At 45.2% G+C, this 24,400-nt stretch overlaps 3 protein-coding genes and 1 long non-coding RNA gene across 4 annotated transcripts in view; 1 reads left to right on the top strand and 3 right to left on the bottom strand.

Moving 5' to 3' along the window:
- Positions 1–258: 258 nt before the first annotated feature.
- fgf6b (fibroblast growth factor 6b) lies at positions 259–8,630 on the bottom strand. Its single transcript, XM_077006362.1, has 3 exons — positions 7,647–8,630; positions 7,054–7,157; positions 259–5,001 (listed from the first exon to the last, which is right to left on the bottom strand). Exons 1-3 carry the CDS (start codon positions 7,984–7,986, stop codon positions 4,825–4,827), a joined length of 621 nt encoding a protein of 206 aa, XP_076862477.1. The 5' UTR covers positions 7,987–8,630; the 3' UTR covers positions 259–4,824.
- LOC143514774 (uncharacterized) lies at positions 8,237–21,412 on the top strand. Its single transcript, XR_013130952.1, has 3 exons — positions 8,237–8,891; positions 13,539–13,676; positions 13,752–21,412. It is a non-coding gene; the product is annotated as an uncharacterized LOC143514774 (long non-coding RNA).
- Positions 17,537–20,060, bottom strand: tigarb (TP53 induced glycolysis regulatory phosphatase b). The gene is made up of 6 exons (XM_077006361.1): positions 19,908–20,060; positions 19,592–19,629; positions 19,374–19,495; positions 19,113–19,190; positions 18,651–18,761; positions 17,537–18,363 (listed from the first exon to the last, which is right to left on the bottom strand). Exons 1-6 carry the CDS (start codon positions 19,937–19,939, stop codon positions 17,950–17,952), a joined length of 795 nt encoding a protein of 264 aa, XP_076862476.1. The 5' UTR covers positions 19,940–20,060; the 3' UTR covers positions 17,537–17,949.
- ccnd2b (cyclin D2, b) overlaps positions 20,304–24,400 on the bottom strand; it is a 10,971-nt gene continuing 6,874 nt past the window's right edge. Inside the window, exon 5 of the mRNA XM_077006360.1 lies at positions 20,304–23,359. Within this exon, the coding sequence (XP_076862475.1) occupies positions 23,198–23,359 (162 nt within the window). The 3' untranslated portion in view covers positions 20,304–23,197. The remainder of the gene's footprint in view (positions 23,360–24,400) is intronic.

Below are 24,400 nucleotides of genomic sequence, written 5' to 3'. Positions count from 1 at the left end.
TATATATATATATATATATATATACACGGTATACGGTAACTACTTAGTAAATAAGTAGTAGGTTGATGTCATTATGACAGTCACTCTGGTCTAGGAGTTGTAAATGTATTGTTATATGATACACTTTTTGTTGTTGGTATTTAAAATATGCCATTTGATCTGAAAATCAACCAGGATTGTTATTAACCCCCCTACCCAGGAAGGAGATACCATCACTGAAAATGGGAAAATGAAAGGAAAGAGACACTTGTTAAAAAATCAAACTTTTTATTGATATCAGGAATATGGTTACGCTGCTGTGCACAGCACATACGTACAAAAATAAAAGGTAAACCACTTTTTTTTTTTCAATAGATTTGTTTTCACACACAGCACTGTTGGCTTTCAGAGAGAAACGCCGGAAGACGTCTGTGTCCAGCTGCTTCCCAATCTTTGTAAGAAATCATAACTAAGGCAGGAGGTGAGGTATATGTCAAGAGTGAGGAAAAGCAGAATGGGCAAAGATGGCACTCAGGGCCAGAGTTTAAAGAATGAGAGAGAGAGAGTGTGAGTGAGTGAGTGAGAGAGAGAGAGAGAGAGAGAGAGATAGGAGGGATAAGACTGAGTGAGCATATGCTGCAAGGTTACACATGTCCCCTAATTCCACAGTCCCAGTTCCCACAGAGCATCCGCCATGTCCACACACACAATGTCCACTCTAATATACATCACAGCAGTTACAATGCACTGGCTCTTTTCCATATTGCAGTTTGCAGACATTATTTGCTGGAGACTGGATTTCATTGGTTGGTTAAACATTTGCCTGTTATTGGTTGGATCTCTGTGGCCATGCGTATGCTGTCTGCCTAGTGTGGGCATCTGTAGTTTTGCTGAATTTGAGGAAACCATGTGCAACATCAAATTTGTCATAGTTGAACTGCTACTAATGCTGAGAAATACAAAGTGGGCCCACGGATTAGAATAGAAATGAACAAGTGAAAGAACCCTTTCTGCATAACCTGAAAACACACACACAAAATAAAAACAAACATGAAATGGCAGTCAACCCTTTTCCTGAAAAAAAGGTTTTCCCCACAGCCGATGGAAAGTTATCTAGCAACAAGCTCAACAATGCACCTCAAAAAAACTTTATCCATCTTCGCTTCAGAAGACAATGGCATCCCAAGCCATCAGACCGCCTTGTGTGCTACATGGCGGAGAGATGGACCCTGGAATGAAGGGGCTATGGCGCATTGTTGCTCACGGAGACGGTCTCTGCCTCGTGAAGCTGACAGGCTGCGTCTCACAGCTTCCCCGTTTCTGTGACCAATAAACATTTTTACAGCTGTTGCTATAAATCCGTGCGGCACACGCAGCAGCGATCAGGGGTGTTCCCGTTCTCCAAGGTTCCCATGACACCCCCCCAACCCACCCCATCCCTCACCGACTACGACAGCTATGGCTCCTGTGACTCCGGTATGACTCTGTCCTGCTCACTATTTCTCCGAATTCACAGGAATGCGTTCGCTGTACCAGGAGGTACTAAGAAGCTCAGAGCACATTCATAAGGCATTATAACACATTATAACACAAAGCTCTCAAAGACAAGAGGAAACGTTTCACCATGCTGGTTGGCAAGGTTTTCTTAAGCTTTGGTGATTTTAATATGCAGCGTACTGGAATATAACAAAGGCGTATGTTGTTCGTGGGTTTTGATGCTAACAATGGTGGCAAACTGTGCAGATGAAAATGGCCTTTAAATTCTCTATGAAGTTGCGATTTATATTAATTGACATTATGTAGACTTCTCAACAGTTCCTACTTAGTGTTTCCTTTGTGCCATGGGGCCTCTCCTCATATCATTACCATCTCATATGTAACAGTACTGACAGTTTCCCATTGTAGAGGAAGTTTGCCAAAATCTGCAATTACAGGCAACTGCAACTGCAATTACAGGCTTAGCTGACTTTGGGAAAGAACTCAATGATTCATACCGGTGATCATAACATGCTCAATTACATTATGATGATTTTATCAAATACATTTTTCAGAGGGAGGTTTAGCCCATATGATGGTTACTATTTAAAGCCTTTTAATAAATACAAATTTTAATTTAAAGAAACCGCTTAAATCTTCCAATGGCACTAACCAGACTTCACCAGATTGGTTTTGTGGATGCACATTAATAAGGACAGGTATGGACATGGAAATATCAATTCCAAATGAGTTCTGTCCAAAACTAAGCTTTAAATTACATCTTATATTGACAGTCCTATAACATTAGCATCAATCTTAATGGTGCACATAAAAACCCCAACAGTCATCAAGGACATAACAAAGGTTAAACACAGTGCATAAAGTGCGTGGCAGCGCAGTGGAGTCACTCAGCTTTGCGTTCCCCTCCCCAGAGAGCGACCTGAAGCCTGCAGTCGTACAGGGCAGTAGGAGGAAAAGAGCAGCCTGCAGAAAGACAGGGACAGGAACAGGGACACACGTCCTCCTCTGCATGCAATATGAATAGCAGTGCAGGCAAGGGGCCTGTGCAGGGTGGCACCATCAGGACTGGCGCCAGGCCCTGTGCGTCATGGTCGAAGCTTCAATGAGGAATTAGCAAGGGCCACCCAGAGCACTCCACCCAGGTGTGTCCACAGCCAGGGCCATGAAGTACCCAGACCCTCACCCAGCTGAGCCACCGCCCCACCAGCACTAGTCCATGCTGCCCTGCAGGGGGGCTGCAAAGTGGAAGTGGAGATGAACCTGGGTTGGTGAAGGGGGGAAAGGCCATGTGGCGAAGGTGAAGGTAACACGGAGCACGGGCACCTGGACAAGCTTGGTCCTCCCATGGTGTGTCAGGGTTACGGGCTCGTTGGCGGCCCAGGCCCTGAACTAAAAATGAGCTGGTACCCGGAGCAGACGGCCCTCGGGTTACCGCTGGAATCTGAAGGCCTCGGTATGCGGTGGCGTTTTTACAGGAATAACTGCGCAGGGCGGCCCGACGCACGCGGCCGAGCTTCGGTTCAGGTATTTGGGAAGCTGCCCTCCTACCCCCGCCCCTGCCCCCACCGTGCTGGACGAGAGACACATTCTTGCAGCAGAATGAACAAACAATCCGGCCACAGCATTGCACAAGTGTCTCTCCGTGGTAAAGTAGTGCCATTCCTTCCCAGTTCCCTTTGAAGGGGACCGCTCCTTGAAGTTGAAGGTGGGCACACCCTGACTTGGGATGGGATTGCAGCCGTCCCTCCGTTTGAGCGCCGTGCCATGGCAACCCTGTCCTGCCAGCAGCCTGTATCAGAGGGAGCTGTTACAGTTCCCCGAGGCACTGCAGTGCTGCAGCAGCAGAGAGCGTGAGCTCTGCCCATCTCACACTCCTCCCCATCACACACACACACACACACACACAGCTCTCCCCAACTCACACACACACACGCAGCACACACTCACACATAAGCACCCCTCAAACATGTGAATAAATATAATAAGTCCTGCACCCATGCACACGCCTAACCCCACCCCAAACAGCAGACACCAACATCTACTTCATCTTTGTGCAACCCAAAGCACGTTTTCCCTCATTAGCAGCGAAACGTTCATCTTATCGCTCCCTGCTTTTCGTTTCGGCAAAGCTACCAGTATGTACAGCATTTTTATTGATTTAGCATACCCACATACGTACTATGCAAAAAGCTTACTTAACTACGTGTCATCATCTCATCAGCCATACCACTGACAGGCATTGTGTCATAATTTACCAGTGGTGTCTCAGTTCATGGACAGAAATATTTTTAGTATGCGATTGCATAAGTTCCCCTGTATTTTGTTTCTTAACTACAAAAACTTTTCTTCAGTTCCAAAAACATCTGAAACTAAAGTGCACAAGTAAATGGTACACCAGACCCAACGCGATGATTGGGCACACTGTGCCGGAAAAGATACTGTGTCACCATATTTTTTGTAAGCTAGCATGGAGCAGCTGAGATACGACAGTAAATCAGGAGACAGGAGCCTTTGGCTTTTACATTATCATCAGTGATCCAGAGCAGGTCACACTCTTCTACTCAGCCTTGAGTGGCCCGTGTGTCCTCTGGCCAAAGAAAAGCAAAATGAAGTTGAGATTCACCACCCCACGTCCTACCCCCCCTTGGCTGGCCCTTGTGGGGGAGAGTCCCTGCAGGGCCCTGGCTTGCATGTCAGCCCTATTTCTGACTCCCCGGGGTGTTCGGAGAATGCACGTTAAAGGGGAGGCATGGAAGCAAGCCAAGGCACCTCAGCTGCAGAAAGGGATCTGCGTCACTTTAAGCGCTCTCATGTTTCCACGGTGAGAAAACTAGACGAAAGAAACAAAACAAAGCAAAAATAGATGTATATATCCTAATGATAAACCAACCTTAAGGTTAAGTTGGCTCGAACCAAAAAAGAAAAAAGGAAACAAAAATTTACATATTGTTTGCAAATGTCTGTGCATCCTTTATACCCATAGAGGGGTTCTGAGGTAATACAAAATATCACTTCACTGTTTAAAGAGGATAAGGACATCTGCCGTCCGTTCCAGTGTTACGACCCCTCCCGATAAGCACTCAGGTGAGGCGAATGGACAGGTACCGCCAAATCCAGACGAGATAAAAGAAAAAAGCAGCAAAAATGGTAGGCCTACATATGTAAGTTCTCAAAAAAAAATTTTAGCTATCGAAATATACATATACATATATAAAGACAAGAATAAATACTATTGTAGTGGTGTTCTTGCACTCCCCTTAGTTTTTTAGGTATTATATGATTTCAAATCTCTTCTGTGAGGGAGCATCCACGTGTGCAAAAACAATAGCGCTATTATCGGTTACCCGCTCATATTCGCGGCAGGAAGTGCGTGACTGTCATAGAGGGATTGGCTTTGCTGCCTCTCTTCGCTCGGCCGTGCTTGCTGAGGGCGATGTAGAATCCCTTGTAAACGAAAGACTCGTAGGCGTTGTAGTTGTTTGGCAGCAATGTCTCCTTGAACTTGCACTCGTGATTAAAAGTGGGCTGAAAGAGAAGAGACAAAAGGAGATCAGAGGCCCCCGCGCAGAGGCGCAAGGCCAGCGCGCGCTGGTAAACGCGGTCACGTTTACGCAACGTTACGCGCGCACAGGGACTTTGCGTCCAGAGCTGGGCGTTATTGGAAAGGATTGTGGTGTAATTCGTTTTTTGTTTCACTTTCTCAGTATAAACTAGCCTTGTGCAAAAAAAATATTTTAGGGTAGATAACACGGAACTGGTGGCGTATGTAACACAAAACTACTACAGTCATTAGAGTTTCACACAAACGCCATCTTAGGCGCCAAGAAGCCGTCATATGATCTCCTATATTATACTGATCAATGTCTTATTTAACTTCTGCAAGTGATGAAGAAATGTAAAATATTAAAATTCCTCTAAACGAACGTTTGTCTACTGTATATAGACAAACATGTAAAGGTAAAGAAGACCTCTTCTGATGTAATAACAACAGAAGATGAGGCTTGAAACGTTAAGAATTTTCTGAATACCAGCCTAGAAGTAGGTTTTTTCCATGCTCTGGTCTCCATGTAGTCTGCACAAGCACAGGTATAGATTGGAATTTTTACACTGGCTTCTTGAAGAGGAACACGAAACACGAAATTTGCAATTGCCTTAACATACGTCCAATAACTCCTTAGCCATATTCCTGCTAGACATACAGTATCAAAAAAAAAGTAAATAAAAATCCAGACAGCAGAGTCCCGTTTTCAAAGCACTTCACATGTTTGGGTACAGCTACTCTTGTGATTATAGGCCTACTTCTAGCAGCAGAACCTGTGACCACCAAAAAGCATTTTGTCCAACAGATTCTAAGGAGCTGGCTGCAAAAAAGCTTTATGGTATTTATAGTTTTTAGGACCCTCATTTGGAAAGACAGCATTGGTTTCTTGGAATCTCACTGAGAAAAACCATTAATATCCAACCTATTAATATCCAGAAAGTCTCTTTTAGAAAGATCAGAAATTCTCATTATATGTAATTATTATCTGACTTTCAGCATCAACAGATTAACTCCGTTAACAAAGTTCAAGTAATCCCTGAAACGTTTGTGCAAAAGTGAACGAAACTGATAGCCTATACAATTTGTCAACTGCTCACCAAAAATCTCAATTTATGTGTCCCGCACGTCTACGCATGGACGTAATTTTGATTTCAAAAGTGGGGGGGACATGGATTCGTCGCTATTTAAATATTTGGTTTTAACCGTAAAAACTGGGGGGGACCAAAACCGGCTTTTGAAAAAGTCGGTCCCCCAGAAAAAATAGGTCCGTGCGTCTACGTTTCTGTCGTTTCAGCATCACAGTTATTATTAATTGATGGTTACCTTTATCATTATATCTTTTATTCACAACTAGAGTGACTGTTATCTTACACGGACGCGTGTGCCAACAAAGGGACCATCGTTCAGTTGCACCGAGTGGCTTAGGCCTATTACGTAAAGAGCATGAAAACTTTTACCCGTGCTATTGCGAGCAGTTAGCATAAAGCCTCAAAGAAAATACATATAAAATGCAAGTTTAGAGGTGTCCTTATAGAAAAAAAAACTTTCAGAGTTTGTCTTGTCACTGCCCAGATCCAGATGCCTTTGCCAACAATGAACAGAGATCAGTTCCAAAACTGCAAAACGCAGTCCTGCTGGCATTTAAAAATTCCCATAAACCTATCCTACCTATGGCTTCTTGAAAGATATTACAGACTCATTGCATGGACCTGCTGACCAAAATGTCTTAATGTATAATATCTGCACGTGGTAACACCCCTGCCCCTGGTCACTGATCTCGCCAACCCGCAGTACATAATTTTAACATATGCATTAATTACAGAAGTGCATCTCTGTGTTTCCCATTCAGGTCGTATGAGATATATGTTTATGAAGTCTACCGAGAAATGAAACAGTTATAAGGAATAAGGAATACATTAACCATGATCAATTTTACACAGTAGTCCTAGTTTCAGAAGCACTCAGAAACACATCCTTGGTTTGTCTTATGGATGCAGGATGCAGACTGGATTGCGAATATAGTTGCGCGCACCTACCGTTCCGTATAACCTTCCTTTGCTGTTCATTGCGACAAAGACCTCGCTTTTCACACCGTACAGACTAACCACTCCTCGTTCCACCGTAGAAATCTCTATCAAACCTAATCAAACAAAACACCATGTTATACAAACGAACTGGGTCGTACCTACACTGTTATCAATATGAAAGAAGAAACAATGGCATGCACCGTACTGCGGTGGGTGGAACCTTGCAGGTGGCGATTTGGGATGCACGGGCTTTGTTAAAAAAAAAACAATGCAAAACATCACCATCTAAATGAACATCTCTCACACGCGCACTTTCCGGCGTGCATGGCAAACCGCTTTTGGGACGCAGAAGGAGTCGGTGTAAAAATAAGTTGGCGTCTATATGCGTCTAAGCATTCATGTCATGTTTTAGCCAGGACAGATACTTAGCACTTAATGGATACTGGTGTTTTTAATAGATTTGTATTTGCTTGATGAGACATTTAAATCTATTTACACAACGTATCAAATCTCAATAATAATACCTAAAGCCATCAAACCCATTACGTCGCTGTTATTCACAAAAGGTCATTTATTGCATTACGTTTCTGGATGGAACTCACTGTACTGATTTTCATTATGTACACCGTTTATCCTGCCGTCTGGGAGGACCTGAAGGTGAAACCCGATGCCCACGTTGCAGTACAGCCTTCGCACTCTTTTGATGCCCAGTAAATAGTCCCGCTCCCAGTTCAGGTCCGATTTCTCCCCCGATATTCCCAGTACGGACCGGGAGAAGAGGGTCTCCCATCGTTTTTCCAGTGAAGTTACGTTAATCCTACTTGGAATCGAGTATGATGACACAATCCCAGCAAGGAAGCCAAGGAGAAGAATTGCAGTCCGCGGCCAGCGCGTATTGGCCTCGCTGGACATACTGATGAGCAACCTTTGCGCAATGGCCATCCGGTTTACCTTCGGGGCACGTGGTCAAAATTAATGCCACTAAAAATACCGCTCTTCTTGTTTTTCTTCCTTCGGCATGGTGGCACACGCTTATTTTAGCAAGGCAGATCAGAGTTTCGAGCATGAAACAGTAGCCCGAAATCAGAACAGAACTGGGAGAGTGTGCGGCAGAACTTCTGATGGTGGTGATAGTGGTGATTAGCATGTTTTGCAGGTCCGCGCCTCTTGCTGGGCAAAGCTGGTCACGGAGAATGCCCCTCACCAAAAACCTATCGCACCTTGCCGGACACCCGCATCCTCATGTGACATCACTCGTGTCCCGTAAAAGAAAGTAAGGGGAGGGCAGGGAGGAAGAGAGAGAAAGTTGCAAGCCAGCAAGTACTGCCCCGCACTGCGAGGGCTGAAACTGCAGCCGCTTCTCCGATGAGACTACAGCGGGACGCCGTTACTCCTCATGTAAAACGGGGGTCGCAGAGCCTTATTGGACGGCTTGGAGAGATCATGGGATGCGATGGGCGCTTTTGCAGCACCCAAATTGGGACGGTGGTCATATGTCTGACAGTCTGCTTCCTTATTTAGAAGGAAGGTGTAAAAACAGTCCAGTTGTCACCGGAGAGCAATGACACTCCACTCTGCCACTTCCCGCTGTTTGTGTAGGAAGTTTACACAACGACCTGATTCTGAAAGCTTCTTTGCGCAGTGAAGCTATACCGCGTCTGTCGTGAACATGATCTCAGTCTTATCACAAGCAACAGCGCCGACAGCCTCTCGGTGTTGCAGTGATGCTGAGATGCTGTTTTCTTTAGGCTCGCAGAGAATGTACGCGCCGCTTGGAATGCCAAGACGTCAGCGAATGCCTTGACGCGTCTCGCTGTTCTCCACGTGCTTCTTCAAGTAACGAAAACGTACGTACAATCATGGAAAGACGTGCTGCTGTTTCCAAATCGTTAGATAGATATAAGCATTTTTACACGTTGCAAAACATTACAGTCAATGACTAGAATTTAAAATCTATCTATCTATCTATCTATCTATCTATCTATCTATCTATCTATCTATCTGTCTATCTGTCTATCTGTCTGTCTGTCTGTCTGTCTGTCTGTCTGTCTGTCTATCTATCTATCTATCTATCTATCTATCTATCTATCTATCTATCTAAGCATATACAAAGCCATATGAATCAGCAGTCTGTAGTCTTACACATGATGCTAGATCACACACGGGAGCATAATGACAGTTCAATTATCAGACCAAGCCCTAGATCAATATTAGAAGAACACCCGCGTGGAATATTTAAAGAGTGCTGTGATTCTGCTGAGCAGTCCTACTGTGACGAGCTGAGTGGGTTGTAACTTGTCTTTTAACGTTCGGTTTCGATGTTTTGTGTTTTGCTGAGCCTATGTTTAAAAAAGCACATATGGCTTCTTGTAGGGTTAGTTGATGGGCTTTGCTGCCCTCTTCAAGTTGGCAGCTTTGATTATAAGATCAGTCATGGCCTAGCGGTTAGGGAACTGGTCTTGTGACCGGAGGGTCGCAGGTTCGATCCCCAGGCCATGACTGAGGTGCCCCTGAGCAAGGCCCTTAACCCTCAATTGCTCACTTGTATAAAAAATGAGATAAAAATGTAAGTCGCTCTGGATAAGGGCGTCTGCCAAATGCCATAAATGTAAATGTAAATAAGATATAACTGACCTTCTAAAATAGCCCTGACACCTACAGTTGTTTGAGATGACTTAAGTGGGAATACATAACAGGTTAATACAATTTACAGTAATACACTTGGAAATTGTGAAAATCGTATATATTTTTACCTCATATAAGAAAATGTAAATGACCTAAAAATGTCAAAATACATAAGTGTATGCATATATTGGGCTGTTCAAATATAATCTGTAAACTGTCGGAAATAGGTCAGCCAGCAAATATTAGGGTTAGAGCCGCGGCAGAGGAGGAAACGTTAAATGGGGCATTGAAGGAAGTTGCCACCACTTCGTGTGTTTTTGATGATGTGTGCTAGGAAGATACCAGGAGAGATGAGGAGCACAAGATCTGCCTTCTGCGCACAGCCTCATGGCTGATTTATCCACTGCAGTGCAGATAGGATTTTCAGCAAGACTAAATCCAAATGTACATGTAATGTCTCCTTAGACGTGAGAATGTAATAACTCCATAGACATGAGAATGTAGTGTCTCCATAGACATGAGAATGTAATGTCTCCTTAGACATGAGAATGTAATGTCTCCTTAGATGAGGGAATATAATGTCTCCTTAGACATGCAAATGTAATGTCTTTTTAGATGTGGGAATATAATATCTGTATAAATAGGACAAGTTAATGTCTCTGTAGATGTGAGAATGTAATGTCTCCTTAGACTTGGGAATATAAGGTCTCCTTAGACGTGGAAATGTAATGTCTCCTTAGACAAGGGAATATAATGTCTCCTTAGATATGAGAATGTAATGTCTCCTATGATATGAGAATGTAATTTTTCCTTAGACAGGATAATGTAATGTCTCCATGGACATTGGAATGTAATTTCTCATTAGACATGAGAATGTAGTGTCTACTTAGACATGATAATGCTCAGTACTACAGTCTACTGGAGTCACAACTTGACAAATGTAAATTGAAATGCAAAGACTGCGTGAGCTTGGTGAATGTAACTCTTGCCTTTGGTCAGCTGTTTCTCTCTCTAACACACACACACACACACACACACACACACACACACACACACACACACATATTTAGGTACCACACACTCTCTATGCCCAGTACAACCCTAATTATTGTTTAGAGGGACATGACCATTCCACAAGCTTTATGCAGCAGAGGAGTGTGCTGGTGTGAGTAACTGGATCTACCATGCTTTCAAGCCCTTTCAGTTACTTTTTATTAATGCTGCATTAGACAGCACTGATCCAACAGCTGGGAAGAGGCAGGAAAGAATTGCTCAGGCGTGACATAAGGATTGCGCATGTCCACTTAACATTTAATGCATGGCCTGGATTCTCCGTGGGAGGGCAGCTGCGTTTCCATGCCCGTTAAAAAGAGCTTCACGATGGCTTAGTTATGCAGGAAGTAGGAAAGAAATCAAGAAGAATGCAAATGTATTAATGAGCCTGTCGTTAGTCGACTGATGTTGTGATGGAACAGAAGGACAGGGCAGTTTGGCAGAGGGCCAGAGGCACACAGAGGAGGTGCAGGCACATATGACTGAAGCCCTTGAGATGGTTTTGAGGATATGGGCTGCACCGTGGATTCTACTGTAGACACAGATGATCCGTGGTAGAAAAGTGCCTGTGGAAAAAGAGATAAATAGAAGCTTGGGTAACTTCCTATCAAGTGTTATGGAAGAATATACTTAAAGACATTATAAAGTGTTGTCTCTGAGGCACAGGGACAGCACTTGACGGTGTCGACCTCACAGAACGTGGCCACAGCAGCTCACGCATTACTGACACTCGGTCACACTCGACCGGTTTAGCGACGGACATCCCTGTGGGAGCTGGCTAAGACACTGCGTCTGCCCCGCCCTGCAGGGAGCAGGGAACTCTGGGTACTCGAGTGCGCTGGAGGATGACTCAGGCAGACAGCCTGCCGGCGTGCAGGGGGGGGTCATGGCTTTGTCTTCGGCGTGTGGCATCAAAGGATGGCTGCTTTGTCCTTGCTTGCTCGCCGCCACTCTTTCCTCCCTTTTGTGCAGTATGCTTAGAACAAGATTCAGTCTGGCTTTGCTGGTGTGAAACGTGCTCTTCTGAAAGGCATCACTAAGTGCCATGTTATTATGATGACACTAGAGACCATTTGAATGTCTCTGGGGCTGGGGTATGGATTCTCCTTTCAACAGCCCTTTGGCAAAAGTTGTGAGCTTGATAGATAGCTAGATAAACAGCTAGATAGAGAAAGACAGACAGAGACTGAGACAGAGAAATAAAGAGAGAGATTACTGACAGACCCTGAGCAGAAGCCAAGTTGGGCTTGTGATGTCAAAGGTGGGAATGTCAGGTCAATGTCTCCTCTCCACAGCAATAATACCACCTACTCCAACCAGCTCAGTCCATGAGCAACTATGTGCTTTCTGCCTCTGCTTTCTTGTACAAAGCTTAGGAAGATATGGGTTTCAGTTCAAACAAAAGGACCTGTAAGAACTTCAACAGAATTAAGCTGGAAAAAAAAGATGTCTGGGAGATATTTAATTCAGGCCAAGAGTGGGGCTTTTCCTCAGAGATCGACCTTCGACGCTACAAAACACAATTCAACAATTGAGCAAGCAGTAGGGACAACTGGGTGTTGCTGAGTCACCCAGGGCCACGGTCGCTCCCCCGTCTCCAGAGGCCGGAACCCAACACCAGGCTTCAGGGCCCACTGCCCGGCTTGGGAATGTAAGACATTCTGTCAGACATCCATGGGCCGCTTTGCACGTTCTCACCCCCACCGGGCGTCAAGTGCGCTGCCGCCTCTCAAAGAGGGCGATAGAGCGCGAGACCACCCCCACCTCCCCCATCCACCCCTGCCTTTCACCCACCCCCACCTCCCCCATCCACCCCTGCCTTTCACCCACCCCCACCTCCCCCATCCACCCCTGCCTTTCACCCACCCCCACCCCCCTGATTTAAGTGGCAGCCGGCCGTGTGGGCTTCACGTTGGCAGGGGGGCAGAAGGGTAGGAATGTAGTGCTAGGTAACGTTGCATTTACACTCACACAGGGACACGAACCGTAGGGACACCAAGTAAGACGTCTCAGACGCCGATGTGTCCCTCTGCTGAACAGATGCCGCAGTGGCAATGAACAAAAGCGGCATCATCGTGTGGAGACTCTCGTCCCGTATCTGTCCATCTTGCTGTGAACTTCTGGAACTGGCATACGTGACTGTTTTGTCAGTTTCTGTTTGGGTTCACAGAGCATATTCAGTCATTCTATTCCTGTAGTAGTACAAGCAGAAGTGCTTACAGTGGAATCAATCCATGTCACTGTGTCAAGAGAGAAGGGTGCAGTTGAACTTTTTAAGGACACGCATTAATACGACACCAACATAAAAAAACCCATCTTTTTTGTAACAACAATGATGAAGCACTCTGGCTGAAAGCCAGTGTTGAGGAAGCACTTTGAAAAACTGAGTTTCCCTTTTCAAACACAGAGAGATTGGGTTTCTCTTTTTTTTTAAGGATATTTGTTAAAAAAGAAAGTATCGCCCTCTGGTGGAAGACAGGGTTCACTCTGTCTACCTGATTGTTCCTCCTGATAATTCACTGCATTGCACCATTATTAACAAAACAGTTCACTGTTTGGCAAATGCTTGTGCATGCAAATGACTGTTTGTACAACACCAACCCAGCTCCTCTACAGCAAAATGGAAGACATTTGGTTCTGAGTATTTGTATCAGTGTATTTGCAGACATTTGGTTCTGAGTATTTGTATCAGTGTATTTGCAGTACATATCAATGTATTTGTATTAATGTCTGTGAGTAGAGTCAATGAACCTCCTGAACAAAACTATACTGGCTGTGTGTGTGTGTGTGTGTGTGTGTGTGTGTGTGTGTGTAAGGACTGGGTGTGGGAGGGCACCAATCTTACAAAGCTTTGGGTGAGCGATGAGGGTTATGAAGAGACCGAGTCGGAACTGATGCAGCCCTTATCAGTGTGTGGGAGATGACTGGCACATTGGCCTGCGGGCGGAATGCATGTGAGTACAGCGAGCACCCATTTACAGCAGAGACCACAGACTATTCATGCAGTACAAATGACGTCTTCATTTCAGCAGGGACCTCCAAAGCCATAACATCAAGGACTGAACCCCAGTTACAAAAATGAAAGCTAATGAGTGAAGCCCTCCTGCCAAGAAAGCCCAACGGTATGCACACACACACGCACGCACGCACACGCACACACACACGCACACACTTTATACCCTTCAGCCCACAGTCTGAAGCGTAGAAAACAATGTGGCTATTTTGAAGTGTGCTGGGGCATGGTGCTTGTACACAACACCCCCACCCCCCACCCCACCCGTGTCTGTCAGCAGCCGTAACCGTACAGCACATAGTGACACCACACCGAGACGCTGCCAGCAACCTCACATCTTCGTTCGACTTCTGCACTGGCCGGGAGCCTGTGGCAGCCTGAAGGGTCCCAGTCTGGCACAGTGAGGAAGAGCCTCACAATCTGAAGAATTTGCAAAGACACTGTCATGCGCGTCACATTCAGGGACCAAAGGCCTTTCCTGCTCATGTAGCTTCGCTCCTACTGCCTTCATATCTGATATCTCGAGGAGACACTTTTGCTACATTAAAGTTACTTCTTCCTAATCTTCCCATTGCTGCTCTTCTAATATTTTGAGCCCCAACTGTCCCTGACTGTCATACAAGACCAGGGGTTTTCAGTCTAAGCCGTGGGAATGTCTAAGCCCGCTCTGATTACTTCTCCTCTGCGATACCTCAAGCAGCTCCAGCCCCTCTGAGGATCACCAAGCCCTTCATGAGTGAGCACAGGAGAAACAAAGAGAAAAACATGTGCAGCATGAGTCTGCAGGACAGGTCCCATGTGCCATTGTGCTAGTTTTCAAGCAAATGTCTCCTGTTTAACAAACCTCCCCAAAGAATCTCAGTCAGGAACAGAGTGTCTTCACCACTTCCCACAGTGCTGTGGTGTTCCTGTTCCTGGACCCAGCCCCTGTGCGGGCGCCACCCAAACAAACCGGCCGAAATGGGTCAAAGGAGCTTCATGAACAAGCTGGACCTCTAGCCCATCCCCGAACTCACCCTCCCCAGCAATTAGTGCATCAGTCCCAGAGACTACGCAGCTCGGGAAGTGTACATTTATGTAGAATTGCGGGGTTGGTGAACTCCGGAAAAAATAAAAACGCAATGCCCCCTCGCCGCCCACAGAGGTCGGAGCTGGCAGGCATTGTGGTGAGAGCCTCCTCGCACCAGGAGGAAGCCAGAGTCCAGGGGCCTTTTCTGAGCCCAGGACACCAGCAGGATGCTACTCTGCCCTCGCGTCCGGATATCCGAAAGACCGATCCAGACTGCCGGGCCTGTCCTTATATAGAAGAAAAGGGAAGTGCAAATCAGTCAACCACTAATTAAACCTCTCGGAGGTAGAGGTGCAGACTGATTGGGCATCATTAGAAAGCCACAGTGGAGAGAAAGTAACTGTATATATATAGTCTCTGTACCACAAGAGTTGCAGGACATCATGTTGGTTTGAAATCAGTCCAAAGTTAACTAATACCCTGTCAACTGAAATGGGTATATCGGATTCTCGAGATTCCTGTCAGCTGTTTGCTAAAATGGTTACAGCATATACTTGACGAGTATCAGTAAGTTAGACTGATACTGTATATATGGTCCTTGGGGGGAAAACAACAGAATGAGCAGGCAACAGTTCCTAAACTGATGTACAATTAATATATATCCATGGCCATAACTGCCCTACTGTAAATGTCCTCATTATAGTGTGTTCAAACAGCTCTTCCATTAAACTTCACCATTACCTTATAAAATGGATTGTGTTTATGTGAAGAGCACACTCATAAATCAGCCACACTGCTTTGGTCCTAGCCTATAATAAGTTGTTCAGGGTTGTTTTGGCCGTATGCGACTTGAATACAGACTAGAAGACAGTAGGTGATTAATGTCTGTTCTAAGAGGACGGTATCGACCCCTTCAAGCTCCAGAGACGATGGGCATTCCATTCAGCAGAGTCATCACATTACACTCCAATGAACACGGGCACACGGGCGCTCACACACACACACACACACACACACACACACACACACACAGCTGCTGCTAAATAGACCACAATGAAATGATAAGCTTGTTTTACTGTGCAGTTATCAAAAGCAAAATGAGGTGAGACTTTAAAAGACATTTCTTTAATCTAAATGTAAACATGAACACAATATAGAAGTAAAGTACAATAAAAGCACAATATTTCCCTTTTTCATTAAACGTGCAGGTACCTGAAATGACTGAACCGGCCTGTTCCTGAGCAACTGTATCCAGGGGAATATTTGCTGTCCCGGTAATGAGGGCCAGCATGTGCGTGCAGAAAAGCTGCTGTCAGGGGGAAGTTAGGGCAAGGGCAGAAGGGCAGAAGGGCGAGGGCAGAAGGGCGAGGGCAGAAGGGCGTGTTCTCTGGCCCGGCACACGCGCTACAGAATCCCTCTGCAGAGCGTGGATGAAAGGTCGTCGACCTGTAACGAGGCAAAAGGGATGTGGAGCGTGACAGGCACAAGCAATCTCAGCTCATGCGCGTGACACACATATAAAGGCTTTGTGGCTTCTGCTGTTTCAGCTTCTGTTGATCTACTGTTGATGATACTATGAAATTCTTGTATTACCAGTGGTTATTTAAACCTGCATGATCGCCCTTTCCTGATGCAAGAGTAGGAACATGTTAAAAAAACCAAAGCAACGGCTTCCACGTCTCGATCATTCTGGTACTTTGCGAGCAGCTGATTCCGACGCTCACGGGCCATGCATGGAAGCTCTAGATGGTTATTTTGTTTGCATTATGTGGGCACCTTGCTCGCGCCATGTTCTTCAAAGACGGAGCAGCACTTAAACAGTGCCAAGGAAGCCACACTCGCAGCCCCAGACGTTCTGGTCACATGACTTTGTTTGGGTGTCTGCAGCGCAGCGTGGTTGTGCGTCCGCCGTCATGTTTTTACTGGGAGCTGGACACTCACCAACAGCCTTTCCTGTCCAAAGGAGCAGAACAACGCCCCAGGGCCACGCTATGTAATTAGAGATGCAAACATCACCGACAATGTAGGCACGTGATCCTGCAGAACCCAGCAGCCGGACCTGCCGCGCATGGGCCCACCTGATGGTAGCCCCGTGCCAGGTGGCTTCAGGGACACCTGAGTGAGACGGGTGATTCCGGCACCAACCGTCCGAGGTCGCCCTGCACTGTTAGGAGGAGGCGTATTTCGGGTGCTGGGAGGTGGGCGGTTCCATGAGAGAGGAGGAATGCGAGGCCACGGTTGTGGTGTTCCGCTGTCCGAGCTCCCTGCGCGTGACAAACCAAACCAGACCAGACCGTCGCCTACACGTCGGTGGACAAATGACAGGCCAGAGCAGAGCAGGACGCTTCCAGCACAGGACGGCCGGGACTAAATGAAGGGGCCCCAGGCCGTGATTGTCTGTGGCCAGTGCGTAGGTGGAAGTGGGTACGTGTACTCTCTCTCTAATATCCCTCATCATGTTTGGTCTGTATATGGCCTCAGTCCGGTGGTGCCATCTGGTGGACAGCACAGAGCAGCAAACTACTTCATCACACCTGTGAAATTGATGTGAAATGAAGAATGTGAACACTAAGAAGATACAGCTACATGTGGCGTGGCCCATTTTCAAAGCAAAAGCCTAACAAAAAAACTAAAAGTGTCCAAAGGTGTTGGAAGTGACCATGCACTGCAAATCTCCCATCCCTCTCCAGGCAGTGAGGCATGTTTTCAACCCTTACTGCACATTTGTTCTCAAAATTACAAAAATACATCCAGAAACTACTTATGTGCTTTCAAGTGTTCTTCACTCTCTTTATTCAAGTGTTTCACTCTTTATTCCATATGGAACGAGATATTTAAAAACGTCAAGCGTTTCTCAGGAAGGACGTAAGAAATGTATATAAAGTGCGCCCTGTCACACTAAAGCGTGACATTATCCACAATCATGCAGGTGAGGTAATTCAACAGAGTTGCACTAGAAAACTGTCTAATTCTAAATCTAAAATTGTTCACAGACACTTTGGACTGCAGCATCGTGACTAATACAAATGCACATACAGCGAGACAGAGTGCGTTTCTCCTTGTATGGCCATGCATAATAGAAAACACTGTTGAAGGGCATAAACTGTGATCAGTTGGAGAAGTTGTACACAGAGTCTGAAACAAGGGGGAAATCCTTGATTGCTGCTGTTCTTAATTTCATGGAGCTTAGAGCTGTTCCGAGCCTCTAATGTGAGTCTGTGATGCTGGCCAGGTGATCTTTCCTGTTGACAAAGATGCAATGGACAATCACAGGCCGTGGGACACTCTCGTCCACGCGCAGGGCAATGATGAACCTGCAGATACCCGTGTTGGGGCACGCCGAGTACACCTGGTTCGGTTTCAGCCCCACAGGCAGGCTGCAGTTCAGTTCGTCCACCAGGTGGCGCACCGCTACTCGGATAAAAGCACCGTGGCTCACCACCAGTGCGTGGGCGGGTAGGTCGGTGACTCCTTCACTGGCCTCGCCTGCAGCCACGGGTGGAGGTGGTCCGTTACAGCTCAGGCCGTGACCGAGACTCGCGCTTGGACCATCAGAGCCGTGGTCGTCCAACATGCGCTGGAACATGGTCTTCAGAAACTTCCGGAAGCGTGACTTCACCTGAACTCACAGACACACATGCATGTACACACACACACAGAGATAGATACACACACACATTTGTCAGGATACCAAAAGTCACATTGATATTACACATACATAACTATGCGTAACTTTCTTTAATGTTAGTAACCAATAACCTTTTAGCAAAAATAGGTCCTTTTTAATAAAGCATTTCTCCTAATCTGGTCCTCAGCAGGACCGTATAAAGCAGGGTTACTTCTCATTTCTTCTAAACAGCAGCTTTCGCTGAACTCGAATTAGCTCAGAGAGCACATTAACTGTACCTGCTCGAGTGTCTCGCCCCCTGGTGGTGTGAAGTCCCTGCAGGATTGGCCCACTGCGTTGGCCATATTCTTCAGGTCCTCTTTGGACCGGCCCTCGGCCACCCCGAAGCCCTACCAAGACAGCGCGCAGTGAGAACCAGAACAGTGGCTTTGCGGATGGCGCCTCCAGAGCCAGATTAAATGGGCTGACGTAGGGTGAGGGGGTAAATAAAGTCACAAGCAGGGTCGAGTGTGTGCAACAACTGGGATAAAGAGTGTGAGATAACGAGAACCAGGCAGTGCTTCGAATCGATCGTCTCGAGGTTGATTTGATTTTGGTTTGGGTTCAGTTTCAGTTCCTATTTAAGGGTTGAAAAGGCAAAATCCAAACAGGTCACCTCGCAACAGCTGACCTGAGGCGATCGGAACATGACTTGAGCCTTCCTGCGTGGGTCAAGGACTGCGAAGGGGTCGGCGGCTCACCCTCTCTCTGAGTAAAGGATCCAACACCATCTCAACGCTAGAGGAGTGCAGATTGCTCCTCAGAATGATCTCGGCCGTCTGAAAAAGGAGACACGCATGAAAACAGACCTGCATCAGTTGAGCAAACCTGGAAGTTCTGACCAAAGATTTTCATATCATTTTCATCAGTCTTATGGGGGGGGGGGGGGCTCTTCAGGGTCACCGTCAGTGTTGTCCCAGTCTATGCAGCCTCCCATCAAAGTTACACACATGCAGACATACCTTTGTTGCTCTCTGCAAATTGCTGACGAAAACATTGCTGAAATGAAGGTCTCGGAGGTAATGTCCGGCTGCCTCTGCCTGACGCAGTCCCACCTCTGACAGCGGAGTGTCCACACCCTGACCTACACACACACGCACACGCACACACACACGCTCACTCACTCACCTGCATGCTGGTAGATGTTATAAGAAGACATTCCTGAAGTCTTTGTTTATACCTTGTAGCAGTTTATCCTTGTTGTATTGTGTTTCACCACTAAGGGAGAAAAGAGGGCATTTCCAAAGCTTTCACTAGTCAAATACAAGAACTTATTATCTTCGTTATTAAGCACTGATATTTGTTTGTAAATTCCTAAATACATTACATTATTATACAGACCGCTAAATGGGTTACAGGCTACCGTCAAGGTCTAACAGGCTAAGGTGTCCACGCGGATGATCACTATGTGATTGTCCTCTCCGAACAGGGACAATAGTGTGAGATCTGAAATTCAGAAATAATCTCTGGCAATGGATGATGAAGCATCCACTTACTGTCGAACGACGGTTAAGCCAAATGTAAGCATAATAAAACTGCTCTAGATAAAGAATTTAAATAACTTCTCTTCCTGGTTCATGTAACAGCGCCGCAGCTAAATGACGTCTAACGGAAAGCATTCCCGTTCTTCTGAGACATCTGCCATCTTGTGGTCAAACGTCCGAATTACATCAGGATATTCAATGTAACCAGAACTACGTCATAACATAGTAAAGTGGCGGTCGTGCTTATTATCCATGCGTTTACGCTTTTTGATATTGTGCGCTGCCCTCCCGTGGGTGCACGGAAGAACAACATAATGCATAATACTCTAGAATTGCCACTAGATGTCAGCATTACATCGTAAGTGAATGGGTATCTCAAGGTTTTTGAAATAACAAACTGACATGCCACAATGTTTTGCATTAGTTTATTTATCAAAGAAAATGTGGAATAGACATTATTGAGGTACAAACCAGACTGAAAATAGGTTTTAAAAAGAAAACATTAATATATATATATATGTATTTTTGCTTTTTTGTAATATATTTCCCTGGTGTCTCACATTTGGCACCAAGTATGACCTGAATGTGGACAGCCCTTACTGTTAGAGGTGTGGTGAGTAATGGAAGGCCCTCCGGTAGGTGTAAGACAAACCAATGACACCTGCCAATCAGCAGGACGGCAGAACCATCTGCCCGTCCCTTCCTAGTTCTCCGAGCTGTCTGCCTAAGTTCCCTGACAAATGTAAGAGGTGAAGTACTAAAACAGGAGATGCATCCATGTTTGCGCTACAGATCTGTAGCAAAAAAAGTAAAAAATGAAATAAAATAAATCACCTGGTGATAAAACAACAGCACCAGCTGGAAAGAAAACAAAGGCATACAGAGGACATGTATAACAGAGTAATAGATTCACAAACACACATCAACCACCCTGTCACAACTACATTTTTCACTTTTTAAACAAATAGAAGCCAAGAAAAGGAAACGGGGATACAAAATAATTCAGATGTAGCAGCACATGTAAAGTGGAAGGTTGACAACACTATCTGTGTAAGACTAGACAAAGATTAGCACGTTTTCCATCTTTTAGCAGCATACAAATAACAGATCATACAGTTATAACAGAAGATAAGTTGCTGTAAATTCTATATGGTAATGAAAAAATTATACGCTAGCCCATACACAATGCAATATATTGATTTTTTTTATATCTTGGATTACATCAACAACATAATGCAGTATATTCCATTTTCATATGGGACGGTGGATAAGTCTGAGTCTTTGCATCGATGAAGGCTTAGGACATGTTGCTGGCATAAGTTATAGATGCTGTAATGTAAAAATTAGATACATTTTAATATTTCTTTCTGCTTTCATTGTTAGGATCTGCACAGAGAACTCAAGGGTGTGTGTGTGCTGTGCTGACAGGGTTAACTAACCACAGTCCGCTTTTGCTAAATCAGTTACCGCATTCCAGATGAAGAGACGAACACACCGCTTATTACGTTTGTTTGTGATGTGAAGCAAAACATATAAATTTCAAGTCTATAATGTCAAAATGCTGACAATAAAATGATATGACAACACAACTAAAACAAAAACACAAACTAATAACTAAACTTGCGTATCTTTGCCCCCAAAAATGTTCAGAACAGTTTTTCAATCTCTATTATTGAGTAAACACTACCAGCCAACTTTTGCTTCTTTGGTTGACACTTAGCAAGAAAACCTACAAGTAAAACTAATATAACAGGAGACCAGCCCCAGACTTAAAATAACTTAAAAAGGATAAAATTAACTAGATAATTGACTAGAAAAAATAACCTTTAATCCTCCTCTGGAACAGCACAATAGTCATGTATAAATGGGAAACAGGTTTCAAAAGTGCATTCGCATTTGGACTTTGCTATGAGGAATCCATTATTCTTTTCACCAAGTATTTAGTCCAGCACATCCAGAACTCTACAGGACTCAGGCTTGTGTCCTGAGGGCTTTCAGTTCTCCTGCTGACGCTGCCTGCACTTACCCAGATAATTAATCAATAATTAAAGGATGGGTGGAGGTGGAAGCCCCCTGACGATACATGCAGACCATAGGTTAGCTACTATGGTTCTGACGTCTGCTTACTTAATATATTAGACACACACAAGTCTCTCTCACCTTCAAGATGACTACATTCTGTAGGTTTTTTTCATTTCATGTCACAATCCCACACCCTCTCTTCAACTTCTTGACCTCTTTCTCTCGACTTTACAGAAGCACTCGCTACATGCCGGACCGTCTCCAGTCTCCTATCTGGGTTCTCCCATCTGCTCTGACCCACAGCTAGACCTGCTGGGTCTTTCCATCCCACCTACACAACACCCAGAGTAACAGACAACCAACACTCCCCATCCAATCAAATGTCAACGGAAATCCACCTTATGACAGCAAAAGTGCCTGAACAACATTCAGCCCAGCTGTACAAAGGCACTACTCTTTTGCATGGAATAGTCTCTCTCTCCCTCACACACACACACGCACATACACACACACACACACACACACACACACACACACACTATTCTCTTGAGCAACGTAAAAGCCCGAGCGGACCATCGGAGGCTGCTGTGAACTGGCCAGCTCCGCAGGAGGGTCCTGCGTTCACAGAGCCTTTCAGGGCATGGCTGCCCTCTAGGGGCCAGGCTGGGGCGAGCAGGCTGCCACCACCACTCACAGCCTTGTAAGGAACACACAGGCTACTTTACTGCTCGCCGAAATGCGACCGGCGTTCATCCTCAAAACTTTACAAAGCCCAATAGTGACCACCACGGTGACAGAGGAGTGTAGTATTACACTTCATATCAACGTGTGCTTGAATAATAATAATAATAATAATAATAATAATAATATTAGCACACGGTTCTGTTCTTGCTATATGTTGTATATAGATTATATATGTCCATATAGATATATTTCATTACATTTAGTCGAATTTCAAGATTCAGCTATGTTAACACATGAGTCTGAGGCATGGCGTTTGGCTTCTTTTAAATGGTTTACTGAAATTTCAGCTGTGCATTGTGTGTATGTGTGTGTGTGTGTGTGTGTGTGTGTGTGTGTGTGTATGTATGTATATATATATATATATATATATATATATATATATATATATATATATATATATATATATATATATATAAAATGGTTTGTTGTTCTGTATCTTTTCACAAGTTATATAATATAATAAAAATATAAATCGAAAAATTTCAGCTTGCATTTACAGATTGAGAAATTGTGGCAGGGATGGAGTGAAAGTAACATCATAAGTTGATGTCACGCACATCTGTAGGTGTGCATGACTGGCTCTGAGACTCCGCCTCCTTGCAGGTGGCTCCACCCTCTTTAAGTTTGTGCTGCTGACTTTCTCTGAGGCTTGTGGCCAGCAACTGCTCGATCTTCTCCTGACATGACTTCAGGCAGTCCTGAAACAAAAGCATAGCAAGACAGAGAGAGAGAGAGAAAGAGTGTGAATGAAACTTTAAGATACATATGAACAGCTGCACGTGGCACACACACACACACACACACACACACACACACACACACACACACACACACACACACACACACACACACACACACACACACACACACACACACACACACACACGCACACACACAGTGTTCTTTAAGAAGAAATAGAAAATGTCTGAAATGACTACTGACAGGACTCATATCAAGTAACACACTTAACCAGAAGCCCTGCTGTCTTATTCCCGTCTGTGTGGGAGGTCTGCAGAAACAATCTGTAGAGGGGCTCCTTGTGCAACTCCCTCCCCCCTCTCTTTCTCTCTGTTTCTCTCTCCTTCTGACCACAGTGTGCTTTTTTAAAGGCTGTGTCATGTGTCATAGTCCAGTTTCTGAGGAACTCCCCCAAATCAACAGCTGTGATGGAAGGCTTCAGCAGGTCATTGGCTCCTGGTTGTCAGTGGCGACACTGGTCAGGACTGGCCCTTCGGCTATATGGTCATTCTTTCCAAAGCTAAAGACGGAAAACATTCTCATTTCTTTTTAAGGGAATACAACATGGAAAAGTTGTGGACTGGGAGTGTGTGTGTGTGTGTGTGTGTGTGTGTGTGTGTGTGTGTGTGTGTGTGTGTGTGTGTGTGTGTGTGTGTACTTGTGTGTCTACTTTCCCCCTTGGCTAGTTATGCATCTTAACATTCTTGTGTGCATGTGTGTGTGTTCTGGATGAGAAGTGGTGAGATTTAAGCCATAGTCAGGAGAAGGAGAAGCCATTGTCTTGCCACAAGAATGTGACTCACAGCACACATTCTTCAATCATGTACACACACACACACACACACACACACACACACACACAGCCCATACAAACAAGCAACAACAGACACACAGTCAACATTGGACATCGTCCCATACACAGCATCCATCACCCCCCCCCCCCCCCCACAAACACTTTATAGCTGCTGACTGCAACCACAGCCAAACCATACAGACTCTCT

This window comes from Brachyhypopomus gauderio, chromosome 5 (assembly GCF_052324685.1).
Source record: "Brachyhypopomus gauderio isolate BG-103 chromosome 5, BGAUD_0.2, whole genome shotgun sequence".
In the NCBI taxonomy this organism is placed as follows: Eukaryota; Metazoa; Chordata; class Actinopteri; order Gymnotiformes; family Hypopomidae; genus Brachyhypopomus; species Brachyhypopomus gauderio.
Note: the sequence above shows the minus strand (reverse complement) of the source record. Positions and strands in the feature narration are given on the sequence as shown.

What these genes read in the sequence shown, in the direction of transcription:
- tigarb (XM_077006361.1), bottom strand. Translation starts at nt 19,939, where the DNA reads ATGCTTACATTTGGCTTAACCGTCGTTCGACA. An exon ending in ATCCTTTACTCAGAGAGAGG is followed by an intron (nt 18,762 to 19,112) that starts GTGAGCCGCCGA and finishes CTGTCTTGGTAG; the next exon opens with GGCTTCGGGGTGGCCGAGGG. An exon ending in GGGGCGAGACACTCGAGCAG is followed by an intron (nt 18,364 to 18,650) that starts GTACAGTTAATG and finishes CTGTGAGTTCAG; the next exon opens with GTGAAGTCACGCTTCCGGAA.
- fgf6b (XM_077006362.1), bottom strand. Translation starts at nt 7,986, where the DNA reads ATGGCCATTGCGCAAAGGTTGCTCATCAGTATGTCCAGCGAGGCCAAT. An exon ending in ACATAATGAAAATCAGTACA is followed by an intron (nt 7,158 to 7,646) that starts GTGAGTTCCATC and finishes TTGTTTGATTAG; the next exon opens with GTTTGATAGAGATTTCTACG. An exon ending in AAGGAAGGTTATACGGAACG is followed by an intron (nt 5,002 to 7,053) that starts GTAGGTGCGCGC and finishes CTTCTCTTTCAG; the next exon opens with CCCACTTTTAATCACGAGTG.